We start from the raw sequence: 21,603 nt of genomic DNA on the forward strand, positions 1-21,603 counted from the left end.
TGTTTTTCTTTCTTTTTAGTTATTACATAGATAGAAAAAAGAACAAAACTGAGGGAAAAACAAAGAAATATATATAGAGAGAGTAATAGACATTTGCATGCCCTCTTAGAACCTAATTAAGGTAGAATGGAAGGATATGGGTTTAATTTAAGAAAGAGAGATGGTGGGTATATCCCCTCTTGTCCTCAAGTCCGTACGTTCTGTAGCCATTAGTGTTTGGTCGGTGGGAACTCAAGTCTCGCTTTCAAAGACAACAGAGTCGTTTTGTTTTGACCCTTCTTTGGATGTGGATTGTTTTCTACTATGTCCCCCCCACCCATCACGTTCATAGAACTCCCAGGGGAGGAAAGGGTAAGGAAAGACAGGGAAATCAATCACACAATTTACATACAAATAAAAGGAAATCCGTTGCGGGAATGCCATTTTTGAGTGGTGGGTTGGCATTCATTCCCTTACGCCAAACCCAAATCGCATATTTAGCCAGATTCTTTCCATTTTTCCTTTATTGTACAAAGGTTTCCTTGTAAACCCATTTCCCCATTCATCATTTTACCAAAATATCTACATTTCCAAGCAACGAAATCTCCCCAACAAGGGCAATGCAACAAGAGCTGGAATCTGAATTCAGTTTGGCCTTGTTCAGTAGGGAAAAGAGTCCAAATCTCGTTTGCGTGCCAAGGCTTCTTGCTCCAAGAGGTGTGTCTTACACAAAGCACTTTTCCATTATAGCAACGGCCTAGGATAGACCTTTCCTTACTACACGTGAAGGGTGGACCGACTGCCTCCCTAAGCCACTCCTTGCCCCACTCCTTAAATTTGGGCTGACCATAAAATATTAAAAAGTTGAATAAAAATCACACTTAAGAGATAAATAGAGTACTTAGCATCTAGGTATTTGGCTTGGCTTGTTAGTTATTGTGTGATTCAATATCTAAAGAGTAGGTTTGAATTCTTTTTTTTAATTTTAAAAAATAAAGTACCTAAAACCCAAAAAGGACAAATTGCAATATATGCTTATATTAGTCTCATAATTATACTGATAAAAGAAAGTCTTTCAGTTTTAAATTTTAAGCACCTAAACGTATAACTCAATAAAAAGTGCATGCATCGTTTTCTAATATGAATAAATTCTTTGATTAAAAGAGAATAGGGTTAAAATTGGAATGATGTTAATTTTGAAACGAGAAAAACAAAGAAGTCTTAAATTCTAATAATTATGATGTTTTATTAATAATTCATAGTCAACTTTCGAATAAAGTGTTTAAATTTATAGTCACCGAATTATGAAAAGTTAAATTGAGTTTGATTTAATTTTCTTTTGGAAAAAATATAATTAGAATTTGATATTTTAAAAAAGTAAAATTATTATCTCTTATGCATGGAATATGAAAAATAAAAATTTGATAATACATTTATATGATTTGTTATGAATCTTATATGAGTAAAAATCAGATACTTGGGATTCAAAAGGCTGAGATTTTTTTTCCCTAAACGGCATTAGGAGGAGGGCCATTTAAGTTGTAATAGGTAAAAGCCAATTCTCACAAGCATATCTATCAAAGGAGAATCACGCGGTGACAGGCCCACCTCAGTCTTAGGTCACAAAATCAAAGGTACCTTTGATTCTCCCGGAGTCCAAAAACCTAGAAAGAGAGCGTCTACTTTTAAAACTACCTGCGTCCTAAACTCTGTTACTTCTCCCTCTCTTCCCAGGGCAAAACTCCTAAACAGAACAGAAGCCATCCATGGCATCCACCGCCAAGCTCTCTTCTTTGTCCTCTTCATCAACTCTCTCAAAACCCATCTCTAAAAACTCTTCTTTTTCTCTGAACCCGCCTCAAAAAGCCCCCTTTTCACTCTTTCAAGAAACCCTGCCAAAACCCTCTGCTTTCCCTCACAAAACTGTTCTCCATACCCAGAAACCTCAGTTTTCCATCTCCTCTAAAAATCCCATCTCTGACTTCTTCTCAACAAACAAAAGTGACCCAGAAGACGGTTTTGTCTCTTCTTTTAGTGATGATGATGATAAGCCACGTGAAGAGTGTGGTGTTGTGGGTATCTTTGGTGACCCTGAAGCCTCACGTCTCTGTTATTTGGCTCTCCACGCGCTTCAGCATCGTGGACAAGAAGGTGCAGGTATTGTAGCAGTGAATAACAATGTTCTTCAATCAGTTACTGGGGTTGGTTTGGTATCTGAAGTGTTTAATGAGTCTAAGCTTGATCAATTGCCTGGTGAAATGGCTATTGGCCATGTTAGATATTCAACTGCTGGTTCTTCTATGCTAAAAAATGTGCAGCCTTTTGTTGCTGGCTACAGGTTTGGGTCTGTTGGGGTTGCGCACAATGGAAACTTAGTAAATTATAGAGCTTTGAGAGCTATGCTTGAAGATAATGGTTCAATTTTTAATACTAGTTCTGATACTGAGGTTGTGCTTCATTTGATTGCTATTTCAAAGGCTAGGCCTTTCTTTTTGAGGATTGTTGATGCTTGTGAGAAGCTTGAAGGGGCTTACTCCATGGTGTTTGCGACTGAGGATAAGCTTGTTGCAGTACGTGACCCCTATGGGTTTAGGCCTTTGGTAATGGGGAGAAGGAGTAATGGTGCTGTGGTGTTTGCCTCGGAGACTTGTGCTCTTGATTTGATTGAGGCAACATATGAGAGAGAGGTGTATCCTGGTGAAGTTTTGGTGGTGGATAAAAAAGATGGGGTCCAATCACTTTGCTTGATGCCCCACCCTGAACCAAAACAATGTATTTTTGAGCATATCTATTTTGCTCTGCCTAATTCTGTTGTTTTTGGAAAGTCTGTTTATGAGTCACGACATATTTTTGGGGAAATACTTGCTACTGAGGCTCCTGTTGACTGCGATGTTGTGATTGCAGTGCCAGATTCGGGGGTGGTGGCTGCACTTGGTTATGCAGCCAAAGCAGGGGTGGCATTTCAGCAAGGGCTGATCAGGTCTCACTATGTTGGAAGAACTTTTATTGAGCCTTCCCAGAAGATTAGGGACTTTGGTGTGAAGCTTAAGCTCTCACCGGTTCGTGGTGTATTGGAAGGAAAGAGGGTCGTGGTCGTGGATGACTCAATTGTGAGAGGAACCACATCTTCAAAAATTGTTCGGTTGATTAAAGAGGCAGGGGCCAAGGAGGTTCACATGAGGATTGCAAGCCCACCAATTATTGGGTCTTGTTATTATGGAGTGGACACACCCAGCTCTGAGGAGTTGATATCTAATAGGATGAGCGTGGAGGAGATTAGAGAGTTTATTGGATGTGATTCACTTGCTTTTCTGCCATTTGATAGCCTGAAAAAGATGTTGGGTAATGATTCTCCAAATTTTTGCTATGCCTGCTTTTCAGGGAAGTACCCTGTTATGCCAAGGGAGGTTAAAGTGAAGCGGGTTGGTGATTTCTTGGATGATGGGTTGAATGGACCTATTGATTCCATTGATGGAGGTTGGGTCAAAGGTCCACGAAATTTTAACATTGAGAAAGAAATTGATCCCCTGTATCAACAGAGCAAGATTTAGCTGTTTCAAGCATCTGTGTGGTGAGTGATACATATCTTGGGTGATCTGACCACAGTCTTAATTTACTTCCTTAAACGAGCTAAGGTTCTACAATCTAAAGATTATGCAATTTTGTCCTATGGTTTCTTCTGCAAACTAATCTCATTCATGTATGGGTTTATTTTCTTTGCTGATAGACAATGGGCAATTGGATGAACTTTTAATTGTTGTCCTTTATACAGGGATTTTGTTATATCGGAGCTATTGTATTGACAGTTTCTTTCCTTTTTTTCTCTGACAAAAATTCTAGCCGCCCACTTCTTTCTTAGTGTATATTCTGGGATTAATATACTATACATTGGCAGTTGAGTTTAAAAGTCTACAAGTTGATTCCAAAATTTCTATTAAACTATGAATAAGAAGGTCAACCATTGAATTATTAAGTTATCATATGAAGTTAAATGGACACGTGACAATCAGTGAACCCTTGTCGGCTTTTTGAACTCCACTGCCTATGTGCAAGATAACGATCCAATTCTCTGGCATAGTTGAAGGTTGGAAAGAAGTCTTTCCAAAGCTGTATTGTTGTCTAGAGACACTAATGAAAATTATTAAACAACTGAAATTTTCATTTCATTTTATCTTGAGCTGTGAGCTTCTGTTGTTAATGAGAGTCGAGAAGTATGTTTAAAGATGGAATGGAGGATTTTGTCGATTGTGGCATTCTATAGATGTTGGAAAATTCTTCACTTTCCTTTAATGTGTCTATTTATCGGGTTCTGTTTGTGGAAGTTCTTAGCAGGTACTCAAATTTATGGTTTCTGGAGCCTTGAGATGTGCATTAATATTTCCAGTTTTATTGCTTCATGCATCATGCTAAATGGTTTGAAATTCAAATAACTTTTTTTTCTATGGTATACTGCCCTGTGTGAATGCTTAATTCTTGGCATTATCAAACACAAAACATCATGAATTTATGTGTTTGTCATCTGTGCAAACTGTAAGAATCTGAGGTTAGGTTAGGTGTTTTATGTGAAAAGGTTGGCTTCTGTGCTTAGATAACTAACTGGAACTGATTTGCTGCATGCATAACCTGGCTGTATACATCCTAAGCTGATCTATGGTTTTCTTATATGGAAAGGCAGGATAGATTTGTGATATTTTATCTGGTTTCCTTTTGCAGAATTAAAAATAATGGTGGTATCTAATACGCTAATTTGTTCTCCAAAATATTGAACCATATGCTGTGTGCTTGTTTGATATCAAGGAGAATAAATAAATAACCGGTGTGCTTTTTTCTAAAATTATACAGGCTGAGCTTTTAGTTACAGTTTTCAGTTGTTCGTTGTGGTGATAGCTGTTTATAGAAATGTTTCTGTTTGTTTATACTTTCTTTAGTCAAGTTCCATTCTATTGCTGTTATAGTAATATCCTTCTGTCGATGATATGGTTTATCCCGGAAGAGGAAGGTATGCAGTAATAAGTGGGATCTCAATGAATACCCCATCCTTACCCTTTGCAAGGTTTCTGCTTTATTTAATGATTCAGATGCTGTCAAGGTTAGGTGGGGTGGATGATGACTGATGACTATATCTATCCTATCTTTGTAGTATGTTAATATGGTAAGTAGTGATGGAATTTCGCTGCATTTTCAACTATTTTATGTTAATATTGCTTGCAGGCAATGGAAATGGTGCGTGTATTGCTAACTTTAAAATCTGCCCATAGTAAGAGTAGTTCTTTCTGATTTTAGATGAACAGAATATAATTGGATGGTTAATCATTTTGCTTATGTAGGTCAACAGCTCTCATCTTTTATCATATCATTGTTTTGTGCTGTGAATCTGATCAATTTGCAACTCCGTGGCTGTCGTCTGATGAGTTAGAAGCCCATGCAAAGGACTTTTGTGTTGAGGCCTTTTTAGGCTTCTTCTGGCTAGCAAATAGAAACCGTGGTACTTGTATCTATGAAATCTGCCTTATATTCTGCTACAACCTGTAGACGACTAATTTGCAGGTGAATGGCGTGGTATGTCAGTGGCAAGTTACTCATTTCGTCAGGAGCAATAAATGCTAATGGCCCAGTGAGGTTCATAAACAAATGTGTTGTTAATGAGATGTGGGAATACCCCAATTTGATGTCAACACATTGTACTGAAATAAGGGCTTTTGAACTCTCGTGAGGATAATGTAAGAGGAGATAAAAAGTACCTTTGGAAAGAGAAACCGTAATCAGAGCTATCTAGTGCTACTGAAAATCAGTAGGGAACCACGAGGACTCAACACAGCATCAATCCCCTTTCGCAGCAGCTCAATCAACTTATTAGGCCCGAGCCCCGGGCTAATCTGGTGACCTTTGAAACTCGGAAGTTACATCCTATTCAGAGCCTTTTTTCTTAAAAGAAAGATTAATTTATTGGGAAGAAGAAAATCCTTAAGAAAGTTATCCATGGATCGATCACCAGTCTAAGTTATGGCTATTTCCTTCATCCTCAGGAACAGTAACCATGGTCGTATGTGTCGATGTGTGTTGGGGGTTCGGCAATGAAAACGAAACAAGCACCAAGTTAAGGAACTTTATGCTTCATGGTTTATTCCAGTATGCACCTATATGTGGGTTAGGAGGGTTTGCAATGAGAAAGCCGCACGGTGCAAGAAGAGATTAGGAAGTCCAAAAAATTAGCCAACAGATCATCTGACTGCTGCAAACTGCAAAGCATATCTCTACCTACCCGGCAGGACGAATCCAATCTTATCAATAGGAATAATGGCCATGTGTTGCAGTATTACATTACATTTATAGCAGACAGACGTGAAGAATTAATCATAAGTATTCTTTCATTAAGCCATCCTAAACAAGCCCACCAAAAATACCAGATTGCCGAGAACCCTAATCAGTGAAGAAGGTTTCTTGTGAAGCATAAATATCCTTCCAGCCAAAAACGAGCACATCATGTATTCGTTCCTTTATTCGCATTAACATGTTTCAGAATATTTAACCGTGATAAACATTGATTCAGAAGCCAAAGTTATCAATCATAGATGTCTGAATGCAAAAAGATCCCTCAAAACTATATCTCAACTTCATTTTGACCATTCAAATGAAAAATTGTAATCAATAGTATCTCGTACAATTACATATTTTAATGTTATACAGGTTAAACGGTACAAAATTTGGAGCAAGATGAACACACTTCCTTCAATTATAGAAGCTAGAAGCACAAATAAGATGCCAGTTTAAACTAACAACTTCATTACACACTTGAAGGCTTTGCGATATCACCTGAATAATTTCTTCACTCAATGGCTATACTTCTGCAATTGAACGAGCCACGGGAATGGAAAAACACATCATTTGCACCTGAGGACTATTAGATTCATTAATAATAATACAGTAATTAAATATGGCATAAAATTAGCCATTTTCTGCTCGATCATAAGCATTGGATTTGTGCTTTGGCGCAAATGTGAAGCCATCTGGAACCTTGCCAAGCAGCATTTCAGATATTCGGACCTGCACAACAGCACAAGTGAAGAAGAAATTAGTCAGGATTACATGTAGCACCGTTACTGCAAGATGTTATTCGAGGTAATGGGAAGCAGCTGCATACCCAGTCAGCTGCAGAGTCAGAGGCCATTAATGTCTCAAGGTCATCACGTCCATAATAGGACGGAGGACGCCAGTTCAGCCGTTGTGGGATGACATCTAAAAGACCAACAGGTATATACCTACAAGTGTAGCTAAGCCATTCCAACAAGAAATGCCTAGTTGTTTCGACTCCTGCAAATTCAGTCAATTCCAGACAACTTTACACCATAATAGTTATTCAATAAAAATGTATATGTTCATAGCTAGCAGGTATAAATGAAGTACCAATAACGGTTGCAAACTTTTTACACAAAACGTATTTCACATCTCTAAGCTTATTAGAAAGATATCATAAAATTTTTACGGGATGCTTTCACAACTTCAATCAGTATGCTAAAACTTGAACAGGTAGTTTGACACTAATTAAACATAAAGTTAATATCAAGCAGCTTAGGCTAAAATAGAGAGAAAAATGCTTGGATTTATCAACTCAATCACAGCAGATAGAAAGAACAATGTTTCCCATACCAAAATACCAGCACAATGTTGTCGTTGATTCTTGACAAAGCTAATCGAAGGAATTTAAACTAAATTATATAAACCTCATTCTGCATATTGTATGCCTGGTAAAGTAATACTGCATACCTTTTCGGTCAGATCCCCAATGCTCAAGGCCAAAACGCACATAATCCTTCAGAATATTCAACCTCTCCCCCGAACTGATATCCCAGTGCCTCTGTTCCTTGATTTCAGTAAATAACCAAGGCTGCAATGCACATTAGCTGTTATAACAGGCTAAAATTCTCTGAAGCACAATTCAGAAGCACGATAAATAATTTAATGTTGTCAGGTATCATGTCAAGGAGATTCAACATGTTAAAATCTAAATACAGCACCTTAATTAGTGCCCCTCGAGCAATCATACATGTTGAGAGCTCAGGGCAGTCAGATCTGTGATTTTTCGAGTCTAAATATGAGAAAATATCCCCATTACCCAAAACTTGCAGCATACTGGGGGCCTTCCGGACACACTGGTATATATAATCCCAATCAGCAAGTTTACTGTAGCGTTGCTGACGTGAGCGACCATGTATTGTCACTGCAGTAGCACCCCAACTGCCAATTTCTGCAATTAATGAATCAATGCGGTTTTTACCTTCAAAATAACCTGTCCGCACCTGGCATAACAAAAACTATAATTACATATCCTGAAAATGCCTGATGATTGTAACACGTGCATGTAAAGAAGAGGGAAAGATGAGCAAGCTTGATAAGAAAAGGTTGACAAAAAGATCAGATAAACAACAAATTAAGAACAACTGAGCCCACATGTAACAGAAATAGGAATGCATTTAAATGAATTAATAATATAAATGTCACCAAGTACCTTAACAGTTATAGGTTTATCTACAGTGCCAGAGGCTGCTTCAATGATGCCTTTCATACGCAATGGTTTTGTGAGGAGAGAAGATCCAGCACCCTTATTAACAACAATATCAATTGGGCACCCCATATTAATGTCAATGAAGTCCACTGTACACTCCTTATCTATAAGTTCAACAGTACGTGCAACAGTGTCTGGATGTGCTCCACATATCTGGACACCAAACAAATCCTCGGATGAATGTCGCCTCAGCAGAGCCCATTCTGAAGCTTGACCCTGTTGCCACAGAAGAAGTGTCATAGAGAACCTCACATATCAAGCATAGAATACATTTTTATAATAATAATGATAAAGAAATAAAAAGGAGAAAGGCCACCAGAAGAACCACCGAAAGTGAAGTCTAACAATTTAACATTAGTTCCCAATCGATATGCATATTCTAATAATTAAGTCAAGACATAACACTAATTTCTTATTTGGGATTCCTTGCTGAGAAAGAACACTATTCAAATTTATTCCACTGGCTGTACTGAACCTGCAAATCACAGCATATTATTCTAACTATTATTGAAAGAATAAACTATCAGTTTGCCCCTGCTACACAAATCAGTAAGCAGCGGTGATATACATACCTGCAAAAGATTGGTGCACATTGCCATTTCACCGCATGTCACATCTGCTCCTAATATTTTGCAAACCCTACGGAAAGGAAGATTCCCAACAGTGGTTAGAGGAGCAAGATACAGCTTTTCTCTGAAATCAATAAGCTTCTTTTCACGAGGGTGTATCTTGAGGCTCCTATCAGGTTCTGCAAGCATATCATCGGCTGTATGAACAGATTCAGTTTCTGTAGAGTTTTTTTCAACATCCTTCTCCAAAACAGTTGCATCTGTTGAATTACATAATTTGGTCATAAACTTCATGAATGTGTGAAAATTAAGTATTAACAAAGAATAAACTCCACAAGAAGACTACCATTCTCCACTTCATCAGAGCAACACTTTTCATCAACTACAGATTTTGCTTTCTTCGAGGGTCTAAGCTCATCAGATGCACATGCCTCCTCAACATTATCTGCTGGTGAAAATGTTGGAGGGCACTCCGAACAGTCAACTGAGTCATTGGCCACCAGTTTGCACTCAGTTTCACTAACAGCATGAGAACCATTTGAAACAACTTTGTCTTCCTCCTTATCTACAAGCTTCTTTATTTTCCAGTTGGGCCCCTGAATTATTGCATTGATAATAACAACAAATCATGATGATGATACAACGTGATGGAAATGCCCGAAGTAAAAATCTCCAAACAGATAAAGATGAGGAAATACCAAAAACATTAATTTATCTAGGCAGTTGCCGTTTCAAGGAGTTCATTAGAAATTTTAAGCGAAATACATGCAAAATGCATATAATTACAGATAAAAGCAAATAAAGCCTATTCAATAATAATTGACAATATTAAGAATTGCCAATCAGTTATAAAACTGTTGGTTCACCATACCGTAAGTCCAAGAGATTTGATTACAGCATCTGCTTTGGTAAAGCGCATTTTGTTTTTCCACAAAAGTTTCTGAACATCTTTGCTTAGTCCATTGACCTCAGAGCTTTTCTTCAACACGTTTGCACTAGCAGCCGAAGCACCATCCTTATGCGTGCCCGCAAACCTGCACGCTAAACCATAAGGGCAGGGTGCATCTGCTCTTACAAATGGGCATTCGCCCTCCAAATCAGCCGGTTTCTACATTCAACAAAACAAAATCTACTTATTAAATCTCCAAAAAGAAAAAAAATTAGCCGAATTTGAGAAAATTCTAAATTCAGGGTATTAAAATACCTGAGCCATAAAGGCTTGTATGTCATGGCTGAAACGACATTTATTTTTATAAGGACAAGCATTAACATCTCCAGTCTTTGCTATCTCAGGACAAAGATTTAAAGAAGATTTTTGTTCCTGAAGACCCAACAAAAAACATTTTAATGATCACATATTATATATAACTACAAAGAACAAAATATCCTCCTGCCTGGCAAATAAAAAATGCAGTTTTGTAGAATAAGAAAATAAATTAGGTTGAAAATTTTGGGACCTGACGACGCTCTCGTTTGAGTTGTCGTTTTGATTTCTTTTCCTTGACTAAGCTAGACTGAGATTGTTTGGCGTTGGCGCTGGAGTTGGCGTCAGAGGCGGCGTCATTTTGGGTGGTTCTAGAGGGTGGCGGCGGTCGCAGAAACTCTCGCTTTATTGGAGCAATCGCTCTGCCCACCAGTTCTTCCGGTGTTTGTTGAGTAGCTCCGTCTGAGTTCGATGGCGGCTGTGAAGATGGGACCCCTTCCATCTCCGAATTTGTCACCATACTAATATCTATTGACGACTCGGCCATCGCTGGCGAGTTCACTCGGCAAACGAACTCGGTTCGCTGCCTGTCTACTACGGCGAGTGAGCTTTGTTTCCAGTAACAAGAAGTGGCTACTCCTTAGGGCTTATGGTACGTGGGATTGTTGTTCAAGGAGGCAATCGAAACGACGTAGACGAAGTGCCGTTGTTTCAATGTGGTGAGGGATTATCCAAACGACGTCGTTAGCATTGCTCGCAGGAAAAACGAAAAAGAGAGTTGTCAGAAGTGGGATTTGAACCCACGCCCTCTTTCGAGGACCAGAACTTGAGTCTGGCGCCTTAGACCACTCGGCCATCCTGACAATCCGGTTAATCCATTGTACGAGTAAAATATATTCAAATTTTTAGGCTTAAAAAGTTTATGATTATTTAGGCGTTCGGACTATGGTTCTTGCACTTGAGTGGGAAGCATGTCATAAAATCTTTGCCGGACCTAGAAAATCCCCCCATATGCTCCTAGCCGAACAAGCACAAGCAAGTTCCATTTATGGAATTTGCGTAACCAGAATGCAAACCAGATTCCATTCAATTTTTCGTTTCTATCTGATTTGGAAAGAAAAGAGTTCATGATAATTGCTTCTTATTCCCGAGTTACTGCCTAATGAATCATTAATAGATGTCTCCAAGGCCAACTTTCTGAGGTGTATTCAAATTTACGATCTCCCTACATCTTTTTGATATATCAAAACAACAAAACAAGGATGCATGAAACACAAGCTTCATATTCCCCAGTCCACAAGCTTGGTTTGCTTCATTTGGTTTATTGAACTTAGAAACCAGTATTTGACAGATAGAAACCTTAATCCTTAAGCCACCCATGTCAGAAGCAAAAAATAAAAACTTGCATAGCACAAACACATATGCCCAAGTGATACTCGTAAGGTAAGATATTTAACATCCATTGATAGATCAAACTGGACAAGCCAATGGGCAAACAGTTAAACGAAATACCCAACTCTTTACTGAAACGACACAAAAGACTGAAGAGTTAAGTTCAACTCTTCTAATATCATGGCAACAAATCATGTCAACTTAATGTTTTACATTCCAATAAGATGATTATCTACCATAAATAATTAAAAGCTATAACTGTAAATGATATGATTATTTAAGCTGTATATTACTTCGTACCATGATCCGAGATAGATGTCCGACACAGGTTGAACTGCAATTACCACAACCATGAAATTCATTGAAGTTGGAGATGGAAAACTAATGAATGAATGCGCATGAAGAAATTACGGAATAATAGCATAGTCAAATAGGCATCACGACTTTTCAACTCTTCCAAGACTCACAAGCTACTGATTGGACTGGCATCTTGACTTTTCAACTCTTCTGAAGGTCACGAGCTACTGATTCGACTCCGTTTTTGCAGTTGTGTTCCCATTCTGCTGTTGGGGCTGTGGCGGCAGCTGCTGCTGCTGGAACTGATGAGGAATGTTAAGCTGGGAAGACTGCTGCTGGTGTAGCTGGAACATCTGGTGGTTAACAGAAAGCTGTTGGGAAACCATGCCCTTGGAGGGGTCAGAATCACCACCTAGCTCTTGAGTAGCAAGCTTTAATCGCCGGACCTCTGCAGTTAATGCTTCATTTAGAGCTGTCCAAATGCAACACAATAAAGTAAGGGACAAGCTATTGAACTTTAAATTTCACAAGATGCAGTTTTAGGATGGACAACTTGGAACAAGAAATCAAATGAGTTATAAAAAAGATGAATTAGCAAGGCATACATGCCGACCACTACCTCCACTTTTGAGACAAGCTATCATACAGTTCAGCAGGCTTGAGCATTTACCATGTATGAGACTTTGTAACAGCAGGCACAGACATGATACATTTAATTTATTGGACAAAGAGTGTTAATGATATTTTGACCATCTTTCAAGAGCTTGCAAACAGATCCGATAGCTGTTTTGTGTAATCAATGCAATGATACTATTTTGGGTGCATTTTAAGCTTCCAGCTATGGTCATTACACTACAAATTTATGACTTCAATTCAAAAAGTGACCTTATCCACATTGCTACATCAATATGAAGCAGCTAAAATCTTAGCATATTATAGGTGTGAAACCGCACTATCACACATGGCTATAACTTTCCGAATAGCACTTTCAGGTTTAACCTTAATGTAGTAAAACACAAGGATGATCGGAAAGGTGATGAAAATGCAACGGGCAAACTTGTACCCCAAAAAAATGTAATGGGGTAACAATTAGAGGTTAAATACAGGCTCGCAACATTGCACAAACATAAAATTATGCATCTTTCTTTCTCAATGGTTTTATAAATTTTTTCCCATCACTTGAAGATAAATGCATTAAAATAGCGATATTCTAAGATAAGTATCGGAAAACTACTCATTTAAAGCATGTTAATCAATGAGCTAAATTGCCAACAAATCCAATCAGTCATCCGTAACAGCATCCCACACAATTCAAAAATCTAAATACTTCTTCTGTCAAAGGAAAAAGGCAAAAAATTTATGAAATGAAAATCAGATTATACCATCACGGAGTTGTGCCTGTTGCTCCATGGCTTGAAGGCGAAATTTCAACTCGTTGTTCTGATTTGTAAGCCCAACAGAATCTCTCTGAATATTTAAAGTTGAAGATGAGATATGAGAAACAGGAGAGTAGCAAAATACTGCTAGAGCATTCTGTGCCCCAAATCCTCACCTGTAAAAGTGTTAGCTGAGCAGACAATGTGGTAGCTTCAGTCTGCAGAGTCTGAACCTTGTGCTCCAACTCTGAAATATACCGCATCTTCCGTTCTTTGGAACGAGCAGCTGATTGACGATTTGCAAGAATCCTTAAAAGGACCAACGAATTTGTTAGGTGGAATGTAGATGGAATCATTTTGTCTGATCAAAAAGGTATTATGTATAGTAAAGCAGTAGACTTGAACAGTAGGATACCTCTTCGCACGTTTTGGGTCAGACATTGCAATCTCAGCAAGCTTCTCATTTGCCATAATTTTCTTCAGTTCAGCCCCACTGAACTCACCATTTCCAAACTCCAAACTAAAGGCAGCTGAATTCCCATCAATTGAATTGCTAGGCGACAGTTGTCCAGGACGAGTTCCAGGTGAAGGTGGTAATTTTGGAGACTCATCACCAAAGTTCAACTTCCCCATAAAACTATCCATGGAAACACTTCTATAGTGTCTACCGGTTGGAGCAATATCTCCTCCTGCACTCCTTTTGATCCCTTCCCTCTTGTCAGTTGAATTCATTCCACCTCGCAGCGCACTGTTCCCACTTTCATTCACACTGCTTTCGGCTTCATTATCACTGCTATCACCTCCATTGGTCTTTGTTCCACTTGCTCTGCTATCCAAATCTTCATGATTCTCAGTACCATTGTTCTTATCATCAGTGCCAGAAGAATTCAACGCATCAATGTTATCCAAATTCATATAAGCAGAAAACAAATCATCCACAACTTCCCCTTCCGATTTCCTCTCACCCATTCCTTCCGCATTTCCATCAGCACCTCTCTCCCAACTAGTTTCCTTCTTCACCAACTGAGCTGGCTTAGGCACTCCCGAATTTTCCTTTCCAGACACTGATCGTTCCAAACCACCCGAACCCCTTAACGGAATAAGAGGTGGTGAAGATTGCATTATCGTATTAAATCCAAATGGAATATCACTATTGGACCGCCTATGGGACTTTCGAGGGGGCAAACTCTCTCCAACCCGTGGAGAATTCCCCCTAGAAAAAGGAGAGGGTGGCAACAAAGAATGCGAAGCTGCATCCCTGTCTTCCATAGACACATCAGTACAAATTTGGTCTGGAACCGCCACAGACGAACAATCACGAAACGGTGAAGGGCTTAAGGGAGGCAAAGAATCAAGGGAAAAGAATGAAGAAGGCTGTGACAAAGACCGGGAATGAGTAGGTCCCGGACTAAAACTCTGAGAACCCATTTGCTGGTTCATTTGGCGGGACACAGGGATCTGTGAATAAGGCGAAATGGGCGGGATCTGGTTAGGGTGTGAAGGAGGGATACCGACTCTTTTATTAGCAGCATCACCAACACCACCATTAAAGTTTTGGCCAAAATGAGAGAAATGTCTAGGAGCCCTGATTTGATTAGGATTCAACTGAGGTATTTCGAGTTGGTTCATTGACAAAGGTTGTTTAGGAATTGAAGATGATGATGTCCCAAATGAAGATTGAATCCTTTGCATCACATCAGTGTTACCTTCTTCACTATCACCCATTTTTTCTTCCTTTTTCTTACCAACAATAATAATGCAAAAAAACGATTACACCTTTGACACAAAAGGCTCAAAAAAAAACAAAAAAACACTTGCCGATTGAAAGCTTAACCTAGCTCACTTCAAACCAAGAAGAGCAACGATATAACATAATCAAAACCCACCAGAATCTGCAAAATGAGAGATAAAGCAAGCAAATTTGACAGTAGGAACAGAAAAGTAAAGTAGAATCGGCAAAATTTACAACAAAATAACAGGGAAAGAAAGCCAAGTAAAGAAACCTGTTAAAGATTATTTAGAAGAATAAGAGAGCAAATATATATATATATTACTAGTGTTTTAAGTACCTTGTCACTAGACGGTCAAAGCATAGGAAAAAATGAAGCAAAAACAAAGAGAAACCCAAAAAGGAAAAAATGGCCGTCCGGTGCAATTTTGGCAATATCAAGTTGGGCAGAGCAGGTGCAAGTTAGCAAGGTGGCACCACCTCTAAAATCTCCGCCGAATTTAGCGGCAGGCGCTTTCTCTCTCTCTCTCTCTGTTTCTCTGTAGAAAAAAAATTTAAAGAAATAAAAAATATATTTTATATATTTTCTTTAAAAAAAAAGAAAAAGTTTTTTTTGGTTTGGTTTTCTCGCTCTAGAAACTTTGACAAAAAGGATGCTTTCTCCCTCTAGGAAAAAAAAAAGAAAACTCTCTCTCTCTCTCTCTCTCTCTTCCCTTCTCTCTTGTGGGTTTCTTTTCTTTATTTTTTTTTAAAGGTTCTACTTCTAAGGGAGACGGGAGACGGGAGACGGGACACGGGTTTCATGACATGCACGTAATCTACGCGCGAAATTAAGAAAAGAAGAAAATAAATTTCATTTGCATTTGCATTTGGATTTGCATTTCAATTTGATTCCGACTTCAATTTGACAATTAGACACCTTTGTCTCCGCAGCTTATTTAGCAATGAATTTCTCCTAACTTCTTTTTTTTAAATGCCCCCCAACACTACCACTCTTATCAAATAATTAAACTATGAGTGTTTATTAACATCTTTCAATTTATGATAACCATTTTGCATTTTAATTAAAACAATTACACCGTTATTTATTTTATAAATGTTTATCATGTTTGCCTTTCGATTTCCTTTCTTGCTAGTCATTGCAACTATGTGTGTGTGACTCACCTAACTCAATTACAATAACCTCTCTCTTTTTTTTTTTCTTCTTTTGTACATATTACATGAACCTTTGATTTTTTTTTTTTATTTTCTATCTTCATGAATAATTTTCCTGCATAAGACTTCACTAAACTTGGTAATGGAGATTTCTTCAATGCCGGGCATGGCAGCTTACCTTCCTCATTACAGATTTATTCTTCGATTTTTATCTTGTACTTGACACAAACAATAAAAGAAATCACCCCATGTTTTTGTTTTGTCTTATGGATAAGGGATTTCTTATAGTCCCAAGGTCGTATTTTAACTTGAAGAAGAAGGCTCAATGCTGTATCGTGCTGCCTAATTTCTATTTGACCAACGCAACAAGGAACTCAAATATTAAGCAATGCATGCACGTTCTGCAATCGGTTCGGCATCTTTCGAACGCATACAGAAACATGTTGTTGTTGTTGTTGGTATTCTTGCCAAATAATATATTACCAGTCGAATATTTTAAATTCAGTGCATAAGATAAAGATATGCAATGAACTTGCATTACAATTTACATGTGCTTAGAAGTAATCCCCAACAATATTATGAACCCTGGAAAAAGGTTTCATCCTCATCATCATTGTCATTTCAGATCATCTCAAATTATGTACTTGCACATTTAATTAGTTAATATAAATTTTATTTTTTGAGATGTGTTAAATGATTCAAATTTTAAAAATAATAATATTATAAATAAACAATATAAATTTATAGATGCAATAATGTCACTCCTTCATATTATTTTCACTTATACTTTTTCCAAGTATTTTTATATAATACTTAAAAAAGTTTTTTAATTATTTAAGAAAGTTTAAATAAATTATACTTTTTGTTACATTTAAGCAAGCATTTATATTTTTATTTCGAACTTATAAACTTTTATAATTAATGTTTGATTTAATATTATTTATTATCATATTTTATATTAATGTGATATAATTTTATATTTATATGGCATTTTTATATTTTACATCAACATTATATCAATAATAAAATAATAGATATTTAATTGTGAATTATAATAAATTATTTATTTATTTAAAATAAAAAATAAAAAATAATTAAATTTAATAAAAATAAAAATTTATTTAATTTTTTAAAAATAATTGAAAAACTTTTTAAAATATTATATTTTTTATCGGAAAATTGTAATCAATTACGATGGTTAATTATTAGGTTCTAATAATTATTAAAGAATTCTCCTTGATTGGACAACCTTTTTTTTTTTTTGACTCGTAAACATATAATCAGTAATAATTAATGCTAAGTCCCCACCACCAAACAGAAGATAATAAATTATACGAGAGAAAGTTACAACCAAACTTTCACCTTCTTCTGCCTTTTACCCTGTGACTGACATAAAGAGAGAAGAAATAGACCCCACCACCGCAATCCTTATCTTAATGCTTAATATATCATGTCATTGATCCTGGTTCTAGGTTACCAGCAGACAGGTCCATGCAGTTGAGACCAAGAGAATATCTCACCTTTTCGTTTGATTAAGTAAAATAATCCATTATTTGCACATTTTTTTTCTCTTACAAATTAATATCTCATAATTTGATAAACTGAAACTGGCTCAGAAAAATTTTTTAAAAATTAAAAAAAGAAAAAAAATCGGAATGGCCCTCATAATATCTAATCGTCCCACTATTATTCAATTATATGGACAAATTTTAGAAGCAGTTTGGAATTTCCCATGGCACTCCTGATCTTGCATTCGTACATTGTCCAAAATTTTAATACACAATGTTGCCAAAAGCCCAACCATGGCATTACCACATAATCCGTGTGTATGTGACAAATTTCACCTATACAGTTAATTTCGTTTATTCAAAAATTTTAAATATATAATATAAAATAAAATAATTAATACTACACAATGTGTATAAGAAAATCAAAGGAAAAACTCTCAAACTAGCTTCAAGTTGGGATGAAACCAAGTTAACCCACAAACAATGTTAGAATGGTAAGTAGTTTCCCTTAGTTCTTGCCACTCGTCAAGCTTTGCTGCGAGGAAATCTAACCAACCGACCAACCATTTTGCTTGCATTATTGAATTTCTTCTTCAAAGCTTTTATGTTTTTTGGGCAGCATGCACATGGTTGATGTTCGAGACGACAGTCGACAGTAGTTTCACTGTAACCCCCCCCCCCCCCCCCCCCCCCCCCGGCTCCCCCGGAATTTGGAACGAGATTGATTTTTGTAAGGAAAACGACATGTTACAAACCGAGGTTATGTACGTGGTCCCATGAAGTAGCATTGTGGGTTGGGCAATTTTTGATGTTACACTAAGATTACTTAAGCAATTATCTTACTAATTAATTTATACAAATTTAATATTATTAAGCATAACAGACAAATTAATGCAGTAAAAATCATTACAAATCAACGTTAAAAATAATAAATTTATAAGTTTTTTTTTTTATTTTTTGAGTTCTGTTGCATAAAATGCATATAATTCTAAACTTTTAAAGCAAAGCGTGGAACACAAGTATACTAGATTTTCTTTCAGTAGCCTACTTGCCTTTGACTAAGGAATTCGTGTTGAATATAGAATTGCTTGCTTCGTAAGTTGAAATATTCTAGAAATTCATTTTAACCTTTTCGAAATTATAAATGTTTCGTGACCGAAACAAATGTTATGGCAATCAATCAACCAAACTATCTCATCTTTTCCTTGTCCTTTTAAGTAATGGCATGCTTGGTTCACTAGAAATAATATAATAAAAATAAAATAATTATTTAAAAAAATATATAATATAAAAAGAATAACTGTTATTTATGATAGTTCATGAAAATGGAATAAGATAGAAATTGTTATTGTTACTTATTCCATTATTTGGTTAACAAGAATAATTTTAAAAATGGTTAAAGAATAATGAATAAATTATAAAAATACTATTTATTAAAATTTAAAAAAATGTTAATTAAAAAAAAACTATGATGAGAAATAAATATTTTTTATTACAATTAAAAAATTTATTTTGTTAAAAGATAAAAATATTATGGGCAATAAAATCAAAATAACTTTTACTATAATTAAATAATATTTTCATCAAAAGATAAATATATTTTTATTATAATTTAATAATATTTTTTATTAGAAGATAATTAAACTTTTTATTATAATTAAATAATATTTAATATTAAAATATAAAATATATTCTTTATTACATATTATATTCAAATAATAATATTAAGTAATATACTTTATAATATTTATTATAGTGAAATAATATTAATATATTAAATAATATTTAAATATTTCCATTTCTTTTTTTTTAAATGAAGTAAAAAATTTTGTGTCTGTTGTGCTTTAGAGAGAGAAGGAGTGAGGAAGAGAGAGAAAAAAAATAGGTTTAGTATTTTTTTATAAGATAATTTTTTAAATTATAAAAATATATATTTGTCTAATCAACTTATTTTCTTATTTTTAACAATTTGGAATAACTATTACAAATGAGACATTGATAATGGCTATTCATGTTTCTCTTTGAATGGTTATTCTGAAAAATAACCATTTAATTGAATCAAATGTAACTTTATCTCAATAATGAAAATAGGGGGGGAATGACTATTCGATTCCCCCCAACCAAGCATTTACTCTAACTTAAAAACTTACAAACACAAATATATTTTCACTAACATTATAATAAATTTTAATTTTAATTATACTCTTTAAGTAACATATTTTTTATGTAATTAAATTTTAAAAATTAAAACTATTTATACTTTTAATCATATTTTTTTCACATTTAATAGTAATATCAAAAGTGTAATTTTTATTAGTATATGTAATTTTTATAATTATATCTTATTCATAATATAGTTAAAATTTTATATAATGCAATAAAATTTACAAAAACATTGTAAAAAAAAATACGAAGAGTACTATTAAAAATATCTTTAATAGTACATTTAAAAGATGTATAATTTTAAGTCAAAATTAAAAAAGGGAGAGTAAAATCTTGTATAAATCACTTCATTATTATACAAAAAATAAATATTTACTTATAGCTAACAAAACGAATAATCTAAATTCTCCTTGACATAATTAAAAAAAAAAGGTGAATGACTAAATTAGGGGGTAATGCAGTGTGGCCTAAAAGTCAATGTACATGATCGTGACATGTACAAATCTGAACTACTGTCAAATACATATTCATTCAAGTGTTAATAGTTTAATTTTCTCTATGAATTTTACAACAAGGTCGAGTTGACTTCTATTAAATAGAAAACAACTTCACATGGGATAAAAGAAAAATTATTGACGACAAAAAATAAATTAAAAAAATCCAACCCTTTTCCCATCTTTTCTATCTTCATCCTTCCCTATTCATGAAATCCAAATAGTCATAATGAGTCACAATAATTAAGACATGAGTCCAAAAAATTGGGGGTCCAATTATGTTCCACATACCATAGTGCATGAATTTAGTTCACTTTTATAATAAACTTTCAAAAAAAAAAAGTTCACTTTTATAACAAAAACATTTATTATTTTATATATCAATAAATGAGATTTTTAAATTTCACCATTAATTTATATATAAAATTTTAGTAATTATAATTATTGATTAATTTTTCGAATTATAATTTTTGAAATTTAAATTATTTAACTCGATTTGTAAGATAATAGCATTTTTTTTTTGCTTAAAAAATGTTAAACAGTTGCATCGGCGTCCCCTGATCCATACTTCCCCGACAGATCCGTCATGTTTGACACGTGGAACGATCTATGACGTTGATGGTATCTTCAAGTTTGACCGGATCATCGAAGGGGGGGACCACGATAGTAACACGTGTTAATAAATACGTGACAATCGCTTTTTCGGGACACGTGGAGCGTTTTGGGTGCGTATAGGGAGAAGGAGGGGTGTGGTAAGCTTATCCACTCCAATTTTAAGCTGTTGTCAATCATAAAACGAAAAAAGTGAAATTACGGCCCACTTCTTGGGTTGGGCCCACTTTAGAAATTAGGCAAACCCATTAACAATGTGATAGGGAGAGGCCGTTTTGTCATGGATGTGGCCTGGGAAGACGACAACGCCGTGTGATAAACGACGTCGTTTTTCTTTTTTCTTCTTGCTCGGAACCCTACCACAAGTGGGTACAAACTTTCTCGTGTTGGAACTTGGAAGGAACAAATCTTTGGGAGATTTTGCCCTTAAAAAAATTGTGGGTCAGCATTGATCTCCCGATGCACAAATGCAGGACTCTCAGTACCAACCAAGTTCTTATATTTGTCGGCATCGAGTGAATGCTCTTTTGTTTCCTAGCACTTGGATGCTAATCACAAGATT

At 35.6% G+C, this 21,603-nt stretch overlaps 3 protein-coding genes and 1 non-coding gene across 4 annotated transcripts; 1 reads left to right on the top strand and 3 right to left on the bottom strand.

Moving 5' to 3' along the window:
* The first annotated feature begins 1,591 nt into the window (after positions 1–1,591).
* ASE2 (GLN phosphoribosyl pyrophosphate amidotransferase 2) lies at positions 1,592–3,787 on the top strand. Its single transcript, XM_007041939.3, has one exon. The coding sequence runs from the start codon at positions 1,746–1,748 to the stop codon at positions 3,528–3,530; it is 1,785 nt and encodes a 594-aa protein (XP_007042001.3). The 5' UTR covers positions 1,592–1,745; the 3' UTR covers positions 3,531–3,787.
* Positions 3,788–6,570: 2,783 nt separating this feature from the next.
* Positions 6,571–10,989, bottom strand: LOC18607673 (FMN-linked oxidoreductases superfamily protein). Its single transcript, XM_007041940.3, has 10 exons — positions 10,569–10,989; positions 10,316–10,432; positions 9,983–10,219; positions 9,458–9,707; positions 9,115–9,371; positions 8,486–8,758; positions 7,995–8,276; positions 7,744–7,864; positions 7,121–7,290; positions 6,571–7,023 (listed from the first exon to the last, which is right to left on the bottom strand). Exons 1-10 carry the CDS (start codon positions 10,860–10,862, stop codon positions 6,925–6,927), a joined length of 2,100 nt encoding a protein of 699 aa, XP_007042002.3. The 5' UTR covers positions 10,863–10,989; the 3' UTR covers positions 6,571–6,924.
* A 105-nt stretch (positions 10,990–11,094) lies between these two features.
* On the bottom strand, positions 11,095–11,178 carry TRNAL-CAA (transfer RNA leucine (anticodon CAA)). The gene has a single exon. It is a non-coding gene; the product is annotated as a tRNA-Leu (tRNA).
* A 570-nt stretch (positions 11,179–11,748) lies between these two features.
* Positions 11,749–15,873, bottom strand: LOC18607674 (bZIP transcription factor 29-like). The gene is made up of 5 exons (XM_018116245.2): positions 15,450–15,873; positions 13,796–15,272; positions 13,557–13,689; positions 13,387–13,471; positions 11,749–12,476 (listed from the first exon to the last, which is right to left on the bottom strand). The coding sequence occupies exons 2-5, from the start codon at positions 15,103–15,105 to the stop codon at positions 12,229–12,231; spliced, it is 1,776 nt and encodes a 591-aa protein (XP_017971734.2). The 5' UTR covers positions 15,106–15,272; positions 15,450–15,873; the 3' UTR covers positions 11,749–12,228.
* Between the last annotated feature and the right edge of the window lie 5,730 nt (positions 15,874–21,603).

Source organism: Theobroma cacao, chromosome 2 (assembly GCF_053813885.1).
Source record: "Theobroma cacao isolate CCN51 chromosome 2, ASM5381388v1, whole genome shotgun sequence".
Classification (NCBI taxonomy): domain Eukaryota; kingdom Viridiplantae; phylum Streptophyta; class Magnoliopsida; order Malvales; family Malvaceae; genus Theobroma; species Theobroma cacao.